The 17,960-nt window shown below is 36.8% G+C and overlaps 1 protein-coding gene across 1 annotated transcript in view; it reads right to left on the bottom strand.

The window, feature by feature from the left end:
- Positions 1 to 5,041: 5,041 nt before the first annotated feature.
- Positions 5,042 to 17,960, bottom strand: part of tmem132d.S (transmembrane protein 132D S homeolog) — a 419,848-nt gene continuing 406,929 nt past the window's right edge. The window contains exons 6-9 of the mRNA XM_041580339.1: positions 14,559 to 14,764; positions 10,777 to 11,047; positions 9,046 to 9,237; positions 5,042 to 6,491 (exon numbers count right to left, since the gene is read on the bottom strand). Coding sequence (XP_041436273.1) covers positions 5,316 to 6,491; positions 9,046 to 9,237; positions 10,777 to 11,047; positions 14,559 to 14,764 — 1,845 coding nt within the window. The 3' untranslated portion in view covers positions 5,042 to 5,315. The remainder of the gene's footprint in view (positions 6,492 to 9,045; positions 9,238 to 10,776; positions 11,048 to 14,558; positions 14,765 to 17,960) is intronic.

Below are 17,960 nucleotides of genomic sequence, written 5' to 3'. Positions count from 1 at the left end.
AAAAATGTTGGTGCGCGTCAGAATAGTCAAGTGCATAAAATTATTCAGATGCTAATACATTTGGACAAAATAATTGTGCGTATAAAAATTGTTGCCGGCGTCTAAATTGAAAAAAAAAAATAAATAAATACATTTTTGACTCCCATTGACTTCAATGCGTTTCGCTGGAAATTCGTGAATTCTTTGGGACAAATTCGTCCATCACTAGCCTCCAGTTAAAACTCCATACACTACTAATAAGTTTAAATACTGCTGACTACAGAAGCTTAGCATTGGCGTAAACCTAGCCGATTTAAAATCTCCAAAAATAAGGCTATTGCTCCAATGAAAATGATTTTTCTTAAATTAATTTTGCAATGTATTATTGTGCATATATTCAGAATCACAGAAATGGTTTTCACTTGTATTCCCCCATTTAAAAGCAGAAGTCCTCTTCTGTCAGTGTAAGTCAAAGTTAAACACATATATAATATCTGCATAACCAGGTATAGCTTGTGGCTTTACCCGTTGCTCTCAATGGCCAACAGGGCTTATTTATAAATGCAAGACACAGTGCAAGGACAAAGTTGCTTCCATTAGAACTACACTTGCACCCCAAACACCCTGATTTTTTTCAATCCTACAAAGTTCTGGGTACCCAGAGACAAGGTTGTTCTGAGTAGGGATGGGCGAAATTTTTTGCCTTGTTTCGCCGCAGAAATGATGCCCATAGACTTGAATGACGTTGTGCGTCAAAATAACAAAGATGCACGTCAAGTATCTTTTGATCTTTTGACGCCCATACACTTATACACGGGCGTCAGCGACATTTCGCCAGCAGTGAATTTTTGTCAAAACCAAATGGGTCAAGTTCGCCCATCCCTAGTTCTGAGATGAACACCTGCCTTGAGGACCACCTCTCGTGCTTCCTTTCAAGGCCCATGTATTAAAGGCTGAATTTTAGTGGTATTAGAGCTTTTTGAAACCATGATTCAACTTCTCAAAACCATGAAACCTTGATTCACTTTCTCTAAAATCACAAATGCCACGAAAGTTAAGTTAAAAGGTCAGAATATAAAAATTGTGAGCAAAAAAAAAAAAAAACCCTGAGCAATGTACAAAACAAAATGGATACCCAAAAACCTCTATAATTACTAATTACTACAAATTTGGACTTTTATTAGTGAGAAAAATAATCTGAAAACCTCTATAAGTCTAAAAAAAAAGGTCCAGTAGGATCAGAGCAGCTCCCATTAACTTGGTTTATACACTTAGGGGCAAATTTATCAAAGGTCAAAATGAAGATTTGAATTAAAAAAATCTAATTTTGAGCAAATTTTTGTTTTCTTTGACTAGGGAATACTCCAAATTTGAAAAAAGATGTACTGTCTCTTTAAAAATTTTACTTTGCCCATTCGCCATCTAAAACCTGCCAAATTGCTGTTTTAGCCTATGGGAGACCCCCTAAAACCTATTTGGAGTCAATTGGTGGACTTAAAAAATAAATGTTTTTTTTGGAAAAACTTCGAATCATATGATTCAAATGTGCTATTAATTAGAAAACTGACCTATTCAGCCAAAAAAAAAAATATTATAAAAAAATCTGACTTTGTAAATTCGGGTGAATTTGAATCTAATTCATATCAAATTCGATTCAAGTTTTTTCTCCAAAAAAAATAAATAGATTTTCAGGATGCCACCAAACAACTCCAAATTGATTCCAGGACGTTCCCCATAGGCTAAAACAGCAATTGGGCAGGTTTAAAGTGGTGAATAGTTGAAATCTAATTCTTAAAGGGCCAGTACATGATACGTTTTGAAATTAGAATTTTTTTAATTTGAATTGTATTTTAGCTATTTCCTAGTCGAATTACACTAAAATAAGCTAGAAAATTTGAATTTTTAAATTCAAAATTCAAATGTGAAATTCCAATTTTCACTTCGACCCTTGATAAATCTGCCCATTGATGAATCTCCAATTTTTACAGTTTTAGAGAATTTAAAAAAAAACATTTTTAGAAAAAATATGATTCATGAAAAAATTTTTTTACCTACACATGGAACCAACTCGTGCATAATGAATTGCATGCTGAAGCCACTTCTGACAATGCCACCATCACCCTGCATGGACATTATGCTCACACATAAAATTTGTGTCACAATATTTTGATGGCAACCAAATTATGCTCAGGTTTGGGGAAATGATGCATTTTAGTTAAAAAAACAACATTTCGGTTAAATTCTAAATGTGCACTTTGCACTAACTTCATAAATAAGTCCTTACTTTTTGATTAAAAGATAGATAGGATGGATGGACAGATACCAATAATGATGGGGCGAATCGGACCCATTTCCATGAAAATTTGCGACAAATTGCGCAACAATTTCTTTCACCCATTATATAGAGTCTATGGGTGTAATTTTTGTGGCAAGACTTGGTGAAAAATTTCACTCATCGCTAGTAGTGATGGGCAAATTTATTCGCCAGGTGTGAATTCGCGGCGAATTTGCGCGATTTGCCGCCAGCGAATAAATTCGCGAAACGCCCGCGAAAATTCGAGACGCCGGTGCCGTTTCGCGAATTTTCCGCCGTTTCGCGAATTTCGCGCCAAATTCGCGAATTTTCGGCAAAACGAAACGGCGCAAATTCGCCCATCACTAATCGCTAGATACCAATGCACAAACTAATAATACTTACTTTCATTATTTAATCTTCTTTAGATCAATAAAAGCTGAATCCTGGACAAATCTTTATGGTTTTTGTGCATAGCCACCTAGGCAGTTACATAGTTCTATAAGTAAAGATTTTTCTTAGCAAGTTATCTTTACTTACAAATCATTAGTCAGATTTAACTTTTCCTAAGTACCCATGCAATCCTCTTAGCAGCAGTATTCTTATCTGTGAGAGGTTTGTAAAGTTTTTTGCCCACTCACTAGTTTCTCAATAGATGGGAACCAGGGATGGGTGAATTTTTTATCCTTGTTTTGCCGCGGAAATGATGCCCATAGACTTGTATGGGGTCGTGCATCAAAAAAAAAGACGAGCGTCAAAAAAATTCTGCTGTGCATCAAAAAATTTTTGACGCCCATAGACATTAATGGGTGTCAGCGACATTTTCGCCGGTGGCTAATTTTTGACGAAATGAAACGGGTCAAATTCGCCCATCCCTAAGGGGAACACATATCTAAATGTAGACGCAATGTTACAGTACCTACACTTGATTAGAAAAGTAGTTAAGTGCCATTCTCTGGATCAGCTACAGCACTGAATTGCAATATTCCAACAACAGTCTGAAGATCGGCCGAAAACATGAAACAATAATATGCATTCAAAGATTAGTTATATCTTGGTTTGGATCAAATGCAAGGTACTGTTTTATTATTACAGAGAAAAAGAAAATCATTTTTTAAAATTTAAATTATTTAATAAAATATGCGTATGGGAGATGGCCTTCATGTAATTCAGAGCTTTCTGGATAATGGGTTTCTTTATAACAGATATCCTGTAGATAGTAATGAGGCTTTGACTACATCTGCAAATGCTTACCTGTTACTGACCACTGAAAAAGGTCGACAACAACAAAAACCGAAACTGAATTTCGCCAAGTAGATTAAGTGGTTCTAATTTATTTACTGACATATTCATATTTCTATTTATTGAATAAAAGCGATCTGGACAGATTCCATTTTATGCTGGGGTAAAGGATTAAAGAAAAGTGCTTATTTCTCCCACTTTAAAATATCATGGATGAGAAATACGGTACAATTATCTAAGGAAATGATAGCTTCTTAGGGAGATTCTGGAGTTCCATTATTTATTCAATTATTTTCGAATATCGAAGTCGAAGGATTTATGCGATCGAACGATCGAAGGAATAATCATTCGACCGAACGATTAAATCCTTTGAATCGAACGTTTTGAAGGATTTTAATCCATCGATCGAAGGGATTTTCCTTTGATCAGAAAATTGTTAGGAAGCCTATGGGGACCTTCCCCATAGGCTAACATTGGCCTCAGTAGGTTTTAGCTGGCGAAGTAGGGGGTCAAAGTATTTTTTAAAGAGACAGTACTTTGACTATCGAATGGTCGTATAGTCAAATGATTTTTAGTTTGAATCGTTCAATTAGAAGTCGAAGGTCGAAGCAGCCTATTCGATGGTCGAAGTAGCCATATTTGACCATTCGAAATTCAAAGTATTTTTTCTGCTATTCCTTCACTCGAGCTTAGTAAATGGGCCCCTAAAATTACCTCAAAATTCGAATTTTTACTTTGACTCTTGATAAATCTGCCCCTTAATAAAGGTCGCAATGTATATTGATAAAGATGAATGATTAATTTACAGTATTAATTAAGTTTTGATAGGGCCATTAGTCTAAAAACAATTATTCTGCACAGCCAGAAACAGAAGTATATGTTGCTCATGCATCTGGGATATCGTTGGTTTTAATAGTTGCACTAATGAAAATGCAGGCTTTCTGGACCAGACAATACACTTAAAATGATTAAAATTGGGAAACAATGTGTTTGTGCTCGGCTCTCCTATTTTTAAACATAGCAACTCTGACTATTTATAAGGAAGTGTTATCATCCCACACATCTGCATATTTTAAGTTGTCTAGGCCAATATAATCTGACAGCTAGAAGAAAAATGTTCTTCCATATAGAGTTGTTTAGGACAGCATATTGCTAACTCAAGAACCAATAGGATTTCTTCTTCCACTATTCTGGACCAGCTCATTGGTTTCTATACTTTATGTATGGAGGTTTCTTGGGTTTGTGCTCTACAGTGTCATCTGAGAAGCTCTAGATTTAGAATACTGTAGATTCATGTATTTTTTACACTAGGATTACATCAGTGCTCGCCATGCTTTGTATAAAAATAAAGGGACCTATATATACAAATAAAGATGCTTATTTATCCTAGTTTGTACAGTACAGAAAGTCTTTATCAATTAAATAAGGACCAATAAAAAAATTCCACTGATTGTATGTACAGTTACTAACAGCACATACAATACGGAATCAGAAACTGAGAAGCAGTGGCAAAATTCTGTCAGTGGCATAAATCACATGGTCTCCTTTTATTTTAATGCATCATGATTGACAACATCCTTTAGACCATTGTTTGTCTGTCTCTCTAGGCTTAAAATACACTGTGGACAATAAATAGCTTCTATCCTTTTGTAGTCCATAAAAAAAGTTGCAGTGTTGTGCATTTATCAGTCATTGTGTTTAATGCAACAAGTTCATAATATCCTGTAACAAAACAGGTATGTTTTTTCCATTTTTGCGTAACTTGCTAAATCAGTTTCACCAAAGAAATGTGTTCAATTTGTTACACGTTTTCATGTAATCTCTCCATATAGTTTCTTAATTCCCTGCATTCCCCCATGTCTAAATCTTGGCATACCCATTTTATATCATCTTCATGGTTTATCAGAATAGGACTGACAACTTGGCAGCCATCCTCTGAGGGGATGGTAGTAAAAGTAGTAAATTTGACCCGTTTCCTTTTCGATGTAGGTGAAGAAGAAGTCTCTCCTCTCTGTTCTTTGCCTTCACTAAAGGAAGTCTCTGCAGACCTGTATGCCTGTCCATTAACAATTTTCGGATGGTTTGTGTTGAGAAGATATTTACTTTCTTCAACATTAACCCCTCTTTCCACGGCTGTTATGCACGCCTCCTGTTGTGAGGGGAAGTTTATAACATTTTCCAACAGCTCTGTCCTATTGGTAAGACCAACCCAGTCATGTGAGTGTGTCATGGTCTCCTGCTCATCTACGGGTATTTGCTTGTGCCTATATTTTAATGCAAATGTTACACAGTTAATAAGGAAGACTAGTATAGCAAGACAAAACACTCCAAGTAAGGCGTACATTCCAATTTCTAAATCACTTAATCCTCTGGAAGTTTGTGCTAGATCATTTTCCTCCAAGTCTCCATTACTATTTGGTAGGTCAACTTGTGCAGGAAAGCTGGTGAAATCCATTGGAACATTTGGAAGGTGACTGTCATCATCCAAAAGACTCTCCCTTCCTCTTGTCCGACCTAGCTGAGTTTTATCAGTTGCTGCTTTATTCATGATTTCATAATCACTGTTCATAGAAGGTGTACCAAAGTAGACAAGATCTGGCCTAGCCATTTCCAGCTGAGTCTTTGGCCTTCTCCCAATGCCATGGTTGTCAAAATGGTGTCCACGGTTGATGTTTCGGCTGTTATTCCTATCCTTCTGACCAAAATAGACTTTCATATTTCCGATACCAACAGTGAGAACACTTTTTCTTTTAGACTTCTGACATGATTCACTAATCATGAGTTCCACTTTGACCAAACCTCCTTGACCTTCTGCTACAGCCAAAAAAACGGGCCATTTTGACTTTGAATCCTGAGAAACAGAGAAAATATTCTCGTCTAATGATGTAACACTGAGTGCAAAGTCCTTTAGATCATATAAATCCAAGGGGCTCACTGTACCATCACTAAATTGAATCCAGCAACTTATTCCAACTTCCTATATGGAAAACAAAATAAATAAATAAATGTCAGCAAACAACAGATAAAAAGGAGAAAACACTTCCATAAAAAAATGTTTTATATTGCAATAAATTGTAAAGTACTAAATTGTGAAGGGCACAAATTCATTTCTGAGGCATAAAAAACACTAGTTTAAATTTCTTGGTTGTAAAATGTGTTTTTTCTCCGACGTGCTAAAAAAGACAATGGGTCCCTTGGGTGATATGGATTCGACTTTAACAGCCGAATAATAAAGTGACTGTCAAGTGACATTATCATATGCCAACTTACATGATCAAACGTATGTATTTAAATTAAAAACAATTGCAGATTTCTAAAATGTATTCATTTAGAAATGCTTTGCTTACAAAGAATCATGGCACGTCTAACCTTCAATTAACAAAGAGGGTTTTATCTTTCGGAACTTAATTTGTGTCCCTTTTTTCAGTAACTCATCCTGTATGGTAGAGGTTAATTCTTTCTGACAGTAAGGTTTCTTTTGAATACATTTAAGTTGTCCTCAACATTTGTTTTTACTTTCTATTAGTAACATCCATTACACTGGCATTTCTCCTGTCAGACGTTATGGTAATGTGCTTACACTAAATAAATAAACCTGGAAGAAATACCGTTTTTTTACTGAAAAGACATACATTTTCAGGACACCTACATTGATGCACTTTGTGTAAATCAGTACCTTCCCTTTAGACATAGATCAGGCATAAAGTCCTGCTGTGCTACTGTAAAATAAATGACATTTTCCTAAGGGCTCTATGGGCATTAATAATATATGCACTTTTTATGTACAGAATGTTTTAATGGGCAGTCAGACAGATGTCTGAACACAGCAGGCAGATTTGAGCACTGGCATCCAAGCAAAACTTGCATATGGTGCTCATTGGGAAAGAAGCTATGGTGAAATGGGAAGAGAATTTTCAGCATACATTAATAAGTTACATATACAATCTAAATTTAAAAAGAAGGGGCACATCAAAGTACAACCCGGTCATCAACAGTTGGTCTTGAATTCCTATAGATATTGTAGAATGCATGAGATATTAGGTGGCTGTAGTACATCTTGAATTTCTATGTGGTTGGGTGGGCATCATTTCTTCTAACATAATATTTTCAGGTCATATACAGTGCAGGGATGGGACCTGTTATCCAGATTGTCCAGGACTGGGGCTTTCCGGATAATGGATCTTTCTGTAATTTGGATCTTCATATCTTAATTCCACTGGAAAATCATATAAACATTAAATTAACCAATAGGCTGGGTCTGCTTTCAATAAGGATTAATTATATCCTAGTTTGGATCATGTATAAGGTAGAGAAAAAAAGAAATCATTTTAAATTTTTTTGATTATTTTGATAAGATTGAGTCTATGGAAGACAGCATTTCCATAATTCTGAGCTTTCTGGATAAAGGGTTTCCGCATAACGGACCCCATACCTGTATTAATGTACACTGTAAGTGAATTTCGGTGTCCTTTCATAAAATCCTTTTATGAACGGCATCTAGTCATATAAAGCGCCTCCAAAAGAATAAGTGTAGAATGTCTCCTTTGCCCCATGGTATCCATGAACTCTTAACTTACTATACATTTCCCAATGAAATTGATGTTTATTACAAAATAAGATGCCAATCCAATGCATGAAGACCTTCTTTATTTTTAAGACTGCAAACATTTTGAAAAACATACATATTTTGAATTTTATATGCTCAGTTTATCAAGATCTAACATTTTACTTTTGTCTCATCTTTACAGTTATAGGGTCTAAAATCTTTAAAAAAAAACATCAGGGAAGTGAAAACTAATTGACCCCTTATCAAAGCCGATAAATGCTTCAGTGCATCAGTATAAGCTTTGAGCAGTCACACACATTCCTTTTCAGTGGGGTGTTAGTGCTTAATGCAGCTCACTAGCAGCAGTTAGTTCTAACACCCATCCAAATTGTTAGTCTCTAAATACAAACCACATACAGGAGTTAACAAATCAGAAATTATTTTCCATATGGGAACAAATATTTAAATATTTTTTTGAGAAGTATGCATTGTTACCTCTTGTAAAAAAATTATATTTGATTTAGGGCCATAATATTTATCCAGCTTTAAACAAAACATACTGTTACCGATAGATATAGCCTTGTCTAACAGCCTGATTATTAGGCTATTATTTTCAGCACCACACCTACAAATAGCATGGATAGGTTGTTTGTTGCAGGGAAAATGATTTAGTTTGAGGGGGCAAATGGATAAACTATTACTAATATTAATAACTCTGAACAAATAGTAACACCATTTGAATCAGTAAACATCACTATAATTTAGGGTCACAATTCTATAAATAAAAAATTCCTTCTAGTCCTAGAATTAGGGTAATACACTTCTCATTCTCTTGTTACTAAGATATTTGTATCCAAATGATATACAGTATATAATGCCCTTGTTCAGAGCACAGTCATCAAGTGTAATGGCATGCAAATTCTGTAGATAAAAAGCTTTTACCAAATACAGTACCTAAATTCTGCAGGGGTCTCAGCAAACATACCTGTTTTGGAGTAGAAAGGTGCTCCTGTGCTATAGTTGTTGCATAGACTGCCCTATTGCTTCCAGGGCTAAGCTGAACAGAAAGTGACAGCCCTGTCACCACTTGAATGGCTAAATCTGTTATTGTCACCTTTTCATCAACAACCATCACCGTTCTTTCAGCAAGAATTGCATCTGAAAGTGGGGATAATATCTGAATGAAAACAAAAAAACAAACTGCAGTGTTAAAGTGAAAGATTCAGTTTCATTGGGCTTCCTAGTCACTTTAGGCAAATTTCCTAATCACAAGCATGTAAACTTTTTATTATGTTCGGCATAACTATAAACAGAATTTGACAGAATTGAACCAGTACACCAGATGATGTCTCCTGACTGCAAATGTCAAATTCTGTTGTAGCTGGAGATACTTTTTTTTTTTAAGTCTGCATGATATAGCTAAAATATAGTTAAAAAGTCTTCATCAGGAAGGCCCAATAGTGACTTTTAAGCACTGTCTTTTTTTCTGAAAATCCTCATAGACTTCCCAAATTATAGGAAGACCATTAGGGATGTAGCGAACTGTTCGCCCGCGAACTAGTTCGCGCGAACTTCGGCCGTTCGCGTCCGCCGAATGTTCGCAAACGTTTGGGAACGTTCGCATTTTGAGTTTGCGTTCGATCGTTCGACCATTCGATCATTCGAATTCCTTCGACCGCTAAAAATCGAACGATTTCCATTCGTTCGAACGATTGTAAGCATTCGATCGAATGAAAAGCATTCGATCGAATGGCTTCGATCGTTCGATTCGAATGAAAATCCTTCGATCGAACGATTAAAATCCTTCGATCGTTCGAATCGAACGATTTTTAGCGGGTGTTCGAAGTTCGCGAACGTTCGCATTTTTTGCCGGTGTTCGCGAACGGCAGTTCGCTACATCCCTAAAGACCATCACTCATAGGGACAAATTCACAAAACGACGAAGCGCCTAACGCCTCGGTGAATGCGCCAGCGTAGCTCATTTTCGCTAATTCGACGATTCGATAGTGTTACTTCGCACCCTTACGCCTGGCGAATTTGTGCAACGGACGTAACTACGCAAATTCACTGACGTGCAAATTATTCTGAGCGCTACCTTTTACACCAGACTTCCTTTGCCACCTCAGACCAGGTGAAGTGCAATAGAGTAGATAGGAATTGCTTCCCAAAAAACTTCCCAAAAGACGCTGGTGTTTTTTCATTTTTTATGGGTGATAGGCTGAAAAAGATCGAAATTTTTTTTTGGGGCTACCCTCCTTCCCCCCTATATTTCCTAACTCATGGCACCTTAACTATACAGTGGGCACATGTGTAGGTCAAAATAAAAATTTTATTTGCTGTTTTGAAGGTTTCCCAGGCTTGTGTAGTGCTGCTACATATACCTCCATTGTAACTTCAATTTGGCGCCATATGCAAATTAACCATCGCTAGTGTAACTTTCCTTTGCTTGGCGAATTAACGCTAGCGCAACTTCGCAACCTTACGCTTCCCCTGAGCGCAACTTCGGATTTTAGTGAATTTGCGAAGCGCTGGCGAAAATACGCCTGGCGAAGTGCGGCGAAGCGGATGATGTCGCAACAACGAATCTTAGTGAATGTCCCACATAGACTCATTGTAATCAAATTATTAATATAGTGCCACAGCTATTCAGTGACACTTCAGCCAAAATAATTTCACCTTTTTATCAACTGAGAAGAACAAAATTAGTTTCCTTTACCTGCAAAGTTGTCATTCCAACTTCTTGGCCAATGAGAATTTGTCCCTGAAGTCTGACAACTTTGGGATCATCCATTTCGATAAATTCAGCAATCAAGTCTGTAATGTCAACTTGCCAATCAGATCCTAGAAGGTAGGACAGCTGACCAACAATGTCAGAATGTTCTGCTATAAATTGTGTGAGGACATGCAATGTTGCATGTTGGTACTGCAGAGTGCAGCCTCTTCCCTTCTTGTCATCATCCTCTTCATCCTCACTGTCTCTTGCCGGTCTGTCATATGATTTGAGAAAAAAGTTACTTTTTATACCAATCCTGCCTTCGGGAATGCAATTATAAATACAACTAAACTCAAGAAATGGCTACATGGATTGATCCAATTGTAGGAGATATCTATTGGACTTAAGCTTTAGCTTTCATTTATTTGTAGCAGTTATTACATCTCAAGTCAGTTTCTGTTATTGTACTTATTATTGTTATTGTTTTATTGTACTGTTATACAAAAAGCTAAGACTTACAGGAAGACCATCTGCCATAGACTACATTTTAATCAAATGTTAAAACTGTTTTGCTTTAATTATAATCAGATAATTAAAAATGTTAAAACTTTTTTTCCTGACATAATAAAACAGTATTACCTTGTACTTGAGCCTAACTAAGATACTGTATAATTAATCCTTATTGGAAGCAAAACTATCCTGATAGGTTTAATTAATGTTTACATAATTTTTTAGTAGACTTAAGGTATGGAGACCCAAATTATGGAAAGATCCCTTATCTGTATGCCGAGCATTCTGGACAACAGGTCCTATACCTATATATAAGAATAGTTTTGCATTATTTACTGGAAAGCTTTAAATATCCTCAGTCCTTTTGGATGGCTATATAGTACTTCTATCAATCACATTTATCGTATTTGTGGTCTTTTCTCCTTCACGTGATATTTAATTACTTTGTTTTGCATAATTATTCTAAAATTAATTACTAAGCCACCGGAGCAATTAATTATTCACATAAACACAATCACAGATATATTCACATCACTGAATGCTCAACAGGACATGAGAGCATATTTATTTGCATACAGTATGGGAAGTCCAAGTTTCTTTTCCACTGCCTGCTCTGTGTCCCCTATTGCCTAATGGCCATAATGAGCTCAAAATACCTTCTGCTTTTGTTCAAAGTTGAACTTGATTGACATATGTCTTTCTCTAATAGGGATGTAGCGAACTGCCGATTTGGTGTTCGCGAACGCCGTTCGCGAACACCGGCAAAAAATGCGAACGTTCGCGAACTTCGAACACCCGCTAAAATCGTTCAATTCGAACGATCGAAGGATTTTAATCATTCGATCGAAGGATTTTCATTCGAATCGAACGATCGAAGCCATTCGATCGAATGCTTTTCATTCGATCGAATGCTTACAATCGTTCGAACGAATGGAAATCGTTCGATTTTTAGCGGTCGAAGGAATTCGAATGGTCGAACGACTTGTATTCGAATCGAACGCGAACTCAAAATGCGAACGTCCCCAAACGTTCGCGAACATTCGGCGGACACGAACGGTCGAAGTTCGCGCGAACTAGTTCGCAGCAGAACAGTTCGCTACATCCCTATTCTCTAAGCTGTATGTTTAACAGTAGTGATGAGCTAAAAATTTGAATGATGAAAAGCAATTGTTGCCTAGTGGACAGAAGGTCCAACAATGTAGGGCATGTGTGTAGCAGTGAAAAATGCATGTGATTTTGCCCTCCCAATTTTTATTGGTAGCCCCAAAGCAGAAACACGGTGCTAAGAAAAAAAACTCATACTCCCATATGTAATAAAAGGCACTACATTTGCCCAGGAGGAGTAACCCACAGCAACCAATAAGATATTTGCTTTTAAACAGGTGACCAGTTAATGCTGCCTGCTGATTGGTTGCTATGGGCTACTGCTCCTTGGCAAACTTAGTGACTTATTACATAGCTCCCATAGGGGCAAATTTACTAAAGGGCGAAGTGAAGTCATTTTGCAACTTTGCAAATTTACTATCAGTCACTCTGGCGAAAATTCGCCTAGCGATGATGATAGCCTAGCGCAACTTCGCACCCTAATGCTGGCGAAGTTGTACTCTGGAGAAGGGGGCGAAAATACGTAAATTTACTAACATTTTTTCTGAACGTGACCTCCTTCACCAGAGTTTACTTCGCCAGGTTAGAGCAGGCAAAGTGCAATAGAGTAGATAGAAGTTTTAAAAAAAAAAAGTTGAAAACTTTTCTAAGTCCCAAAATAGGACTTTTTTCTAAGACCCAAAAAACGCTGGTGTTTTTTGAGTGATCGGCTGAAAAAGGGTGCCCACCTTCCCCCCTACATTTGTGGCACCTTAACTATACTGTGGGCACATGTGTAGGGCATTAGAACACCTAAATAAACTTTTATTAAGTTTCCCTGCGCTTGTGTAGTGTTTTGTATGCGCTGCTGCATACACGTCCATTGAAATTCAAATTTGGCGCTGTATGCAAATTAGCCTTCACTAGCGCAACTTTGGACCGCCCATCATAACTACGCTAGCACAACTTCGGAAACGATCATTAACTTGGGCGGAACTTCGGATCTTCGTGAATTTGCAATGTCCTGACGAGTCTACGCCTGGCGAAGTGCGGAGAAGACAACGCTGGCGAATCTACAGAGGTAAGTAAATTTCCGCAATAGACTCTAATGTAGCTTGCTACTGTGGTGAATTTTTCAACAAATGGGACAGATTTGCTCATCACTTTTTAACACTAGAGGTATTGCCATGTTCTAGATTAACTGTGATACATAACTGGAGTGTGTTGAAATGGGAGCACATATAGGCTATATCCAAAGGGAATTTAAGCCTCTGAACTGGTACTGAGCAAGTCCCAGCCCAATTAAGCCTTTTATCTACTTGAATATAACTGCAGTGGGCATGCTTTTAGGCAGTGCAAGAGCAGTGTTACTGATTAGGAAGTCATCAAACCAATAGGTTAAAAGTTGGAGGAATAAGATTATGTTTGCACAGAGCTGGTGAACCAGTAGAGGTGTTCATAGGTTACAGCTCTTAAATATAAATTGATGGACCTTTAAGTGTCCTTTAAATAATGCATGTGCCTTCAAGAATTAAGCTAAATGTTTAGAATATTGTCTTGAAATTCAGAAGAATAATTTACTTCACTTTGTATAGTCAGAATAAACATTATATTGCTTTATTGCAGATAAGGTAAAGTGCAATGGATAACAGAGTGCATGGGGGCGATACAGAAATAGTCAGTGGTCATATATTATTATTTGATGCACTCACAAATCCAGCACAACACTATTGTCAGCACTGAACTTTTATTTTAGCCAAATGCCAATTTAAAGCACCCAGTACTAACACTGATCCTAAAATGAGCAAATAGACAAGCCACTGTGTAATAACAGCAATTTTGTAAGATAGCTTTTCTATCTTTGGTAATTGGTGACTGGTGGATAAAAGTCTCCTGTAGAATAGCATCCATGTCCCTATTTATCTGCTGCACGTTTAGTTAATTTACTAAGTGAGGTGTAAATTGCAGATCTCCTAATGCAACCATTTGGCATACATTTTATTTGATGTTTATCTCTTTAGCATGTAAGGTTAAATAAAACATGTACAGCATTATATCTAATCATATATATATATATTCTACTCTTATCAGTTATAGTTTTTTTTCAAATATTACATAGATCAAAAAATAAATTGAATCTTTTAGGTACATGTGATTGCATGCTGAGGTTAAAGTCAGGGCATATTACCTACCTTTTATTAGACATAATTGGAACCCTCCAACCTCTGATCTGATTCAATTCAGCGTCAGACAGATCTATCTGCAATGGGAGCCGGGGGACCCAGACTGTCATCAGCAGTGAGGCTTTAAAGTGCTGGTAAGTGAAATGCACAATAGCATTCACCTTTCCTTTCATTTCCTTTCCGTTCACGAAGACATAGTCACATCGATCAGAAACCTGCAAGCAGAGAAAGTAACAGTGACATGTAGTCATAAATACAGTATATACAGTGGATTTTGCTTACCAGTGGAATATTTACTGAAAGTAGAATAAAGTTACAGCTATAGAATTGAAATAAAGAATAAACTCAATAGCCACGGAAGATACAGAATATTCTTTTTCAAATATGGTTTCAAACAACAAAAATACTGCATGAGATTCTTTACTGATATGTCAATGGAAAAGACATATGCAATGGGAACTATTTTCCTCTGGGAAAGCAATTTTTCCTTTGTGCATAATTAATATATGTTGTAGGCACATACAGACGCAACCTGCCAATGGAACAGTGACTGTGTGTCATTGCAGGGTACAGTGTACATATTCATTTCAGTTATTTGGCAAAAGAACTGATCCTACCTTCAAACTGATTTTAATGATGTGTTGTGTACAATTACAATTTGTCAAGTAATAAAATATCTAATGAACATAATAATATTGTGAAATGCAATTTATTTATTCCTAATTTTGTGAAATGTCATTCCCGAGTTTGTGTCAGTTAAATTGTAAATCAAAGACAATGCAACAAGCCATGTTGAATCTTTTTAAAATTGGATAAATAAATAAGATAAAGCTCACTATACTATATGTGTGTCTTTGTTCAAGCATTAAAAGCTGGAAGTTTTATTCTTCTATTAGAGCAAGATAATATAATATCCAAAAATAGGTATGGATATCGACCTACATCCCTATTACCTGCCAATTGCCAGATAAATTTTTTGGCAGAAATTCATTCTCGTCTGATACGATAGACATTTGATTGTATGGCAAATGCAACCTATGGGTCATATTGGTGTCAGTCCAAACATATCTTCATGTGCCAAGATGCAGTGACACATTTTCTGATCATATTGTATTCACTGTGCATAATTTGTTTACATTTCGCTGAGTTTATCTTTTGGCTGACTTCAGGCATTTTACAGCTTTTTAGGTATTTATTGGAAACCGCACATTCTAGCTAGCACATTTTGGCCACAAAATAAATTCTTTGATAACACAGCATTTACCCACAACATTTGCAACAAGGAGCACAGGGCTGTCCTAATGGTGTCCTAAATGGTGGCTTTGATACAGTAGTAAGTTTTCACACATGATGGTATAACAGGTTCGAGTTTTTAAGAGAAACAGTTGAATGCATGTAGAGAGCCTTATCTCTATATAGCGCCTTTGAAATTTGTGGAGCTGCTGGTTTTAAAGCAATTATTGCTTGTTGCCAGACCCTCATTCATTGTTCATTTTATCATTATATATTTTTTTATTCAATTGTTTTTACAAATTAAAATGTTAAGAGGAAATCCCAGTTAGACTGTTGTCATAAATTGAATAATTGTGTCTCTGTTTGAGATCTTAATTAAAAAGCCTATTATAAACACCAAATTGTTAAGGATGAGCACATTTTTTCGCCTACTACAGATATGCAGTGAAATTAGTATCTTTAGGAATGTCAAACATTTTCGCAAATCTGTGCTAGAATTTCACTATTCACTACACTTGGAAAAAATTTGGTTTTGTTTGCACATTGACTTCAATGTATTGAGAAAAAAACACCCTCTGAATCCAATGCATTTGATCCAAGAGAAAAAAAACCTTTATTGACTTCAATGCATTTGGCACAAGAAAATACTTGAGTAACAATACCTATTGACCCCAATGCATCTAGCATTAGAAACAATGGACCAGATTCAATTCAATAAGTAAAAACTGTTTTCTCCTTCCAACCCATAATTTGCATATGCAAATTAGGATTTGGATTCGGTTTGCACCAGCAAAATGTTAGAAAACAAAAAGTAGGCTGTATAAGCACAGGCACCAACTTTGTGCTACCCCTTAAGAAAAGAGATTGTATTCGACCAGGGCTGATGACCCCCCCCCTGTATTTTCCCAGATTTATATCTTAGACAGAGCTGAGGGCATGGGACATATTCAAAGTGTAACATTCATCAAATCTCCAAGTTCATGTCTCTGTCAATAGGATATGCTTTCAGTGTGTAACTTGCTTGTAAGTGACACTTGAAATGAATGCCCTAAATCACTGCTGAGCTCAAATTAGATGTTAAATAAATTCCAATTGTATCCCCAATTCATATGCAGGGAGAAAACTGCTTAAATAGAATTCATTTAAAAATAATTCAGGTTTTTGTATGAAGTGCTTCCAAAGCAACCAGAAACCTCAAATATAGTATTTGGGTTAAGGACTCTGACAAAAGAATCAGCTTGGCACTGAAATGACATCAGTGAGAAGCACGGAGTTAGAATTTAGAATGACTTGGATGGAGTTCAGAAGAACTTTGCTGTCATTCTGCTAATCAGCTTTTGAGGCAGGTAGAAAGAAGAAATACGTAGGTAGAGAGACAGTTTTCCTTTTGTTTTACTTCAACTGTGCTCTGCTGCCAATGAGCCCAACTGTGATTATTACACCAAAAGGCTTGTCTAGGCCACAGATTTGAGTAAATTTTAAGTGTCCTACAAGGCTGAAGTTCCTCTCCATTGTATTATCCCTACTACTCCTGTTGTACCAGTGTATATACCTGCAACAGAAAATTCAGTCCCAGTGCATACAGTATATCCCTACTTTTGTTTCAACAGATATAACTCTGCCGTGTTTAACCTTAATAACGGCCAATGTCCAGGTTTATTTATCCTACCACTCCCTTCTTCATCATAGAATACACCTTTTAGTAAGGTCAGTAAACTCTGTGCTGCTAGCACTAACAAGCTCATTTGGTCTCTCTCAGTTAACCGGCTCACCTACCCACATCGAGGGTCATGCTCTTGATCTTATATTCTGCCACTTGTGCCACCCATCCAACCTAACTCTCCTCACCCCTATCTGACCATCACTTACTCTCCTTTCACATAACACTTTCACCTGAGCTATCACAACCATCTCTCTCCACCCACACGTACAGAAACCTTAACACATTTGATACACAACAATTATCAACCGTATCAGCACAATCCATCTCTCATATTAACAATCTTTCCTGTCCAAATATGGCAGCTTCTCTCTACAACTATGCTATTTCAACAGCTCTCGACTCCCTTGCTCCTTCTACCACCCGTCACAGCCGACCAGCTAAACCCCAACCCTGGCAGATGCAGTAGATAAGCTGAACATTGGTGAAGAAAGTCACAAACTGATGCTGACTTCATC

The sequence above is a fragment of the Xenopus laevis genome, chromosome 1S (genome assembly GCF_017654675.1).
Source record: "Xenopus laevis strain J_2021 chromosome 1S, Xenopus_laevis_v10.1, whole genome shotgun sequence".
NCBI classification, from domain to species: Eukaryota; Metazoa; Chordata; class Amphibia; order Anura; family Pipidae; genus Xenopus; species Xenopus laevis.
The sequence above is the reverse complement of the archived record's forward strand: the minus strand, read 5'-3'. Positions and strand labels throughout refer to the sequence as shown.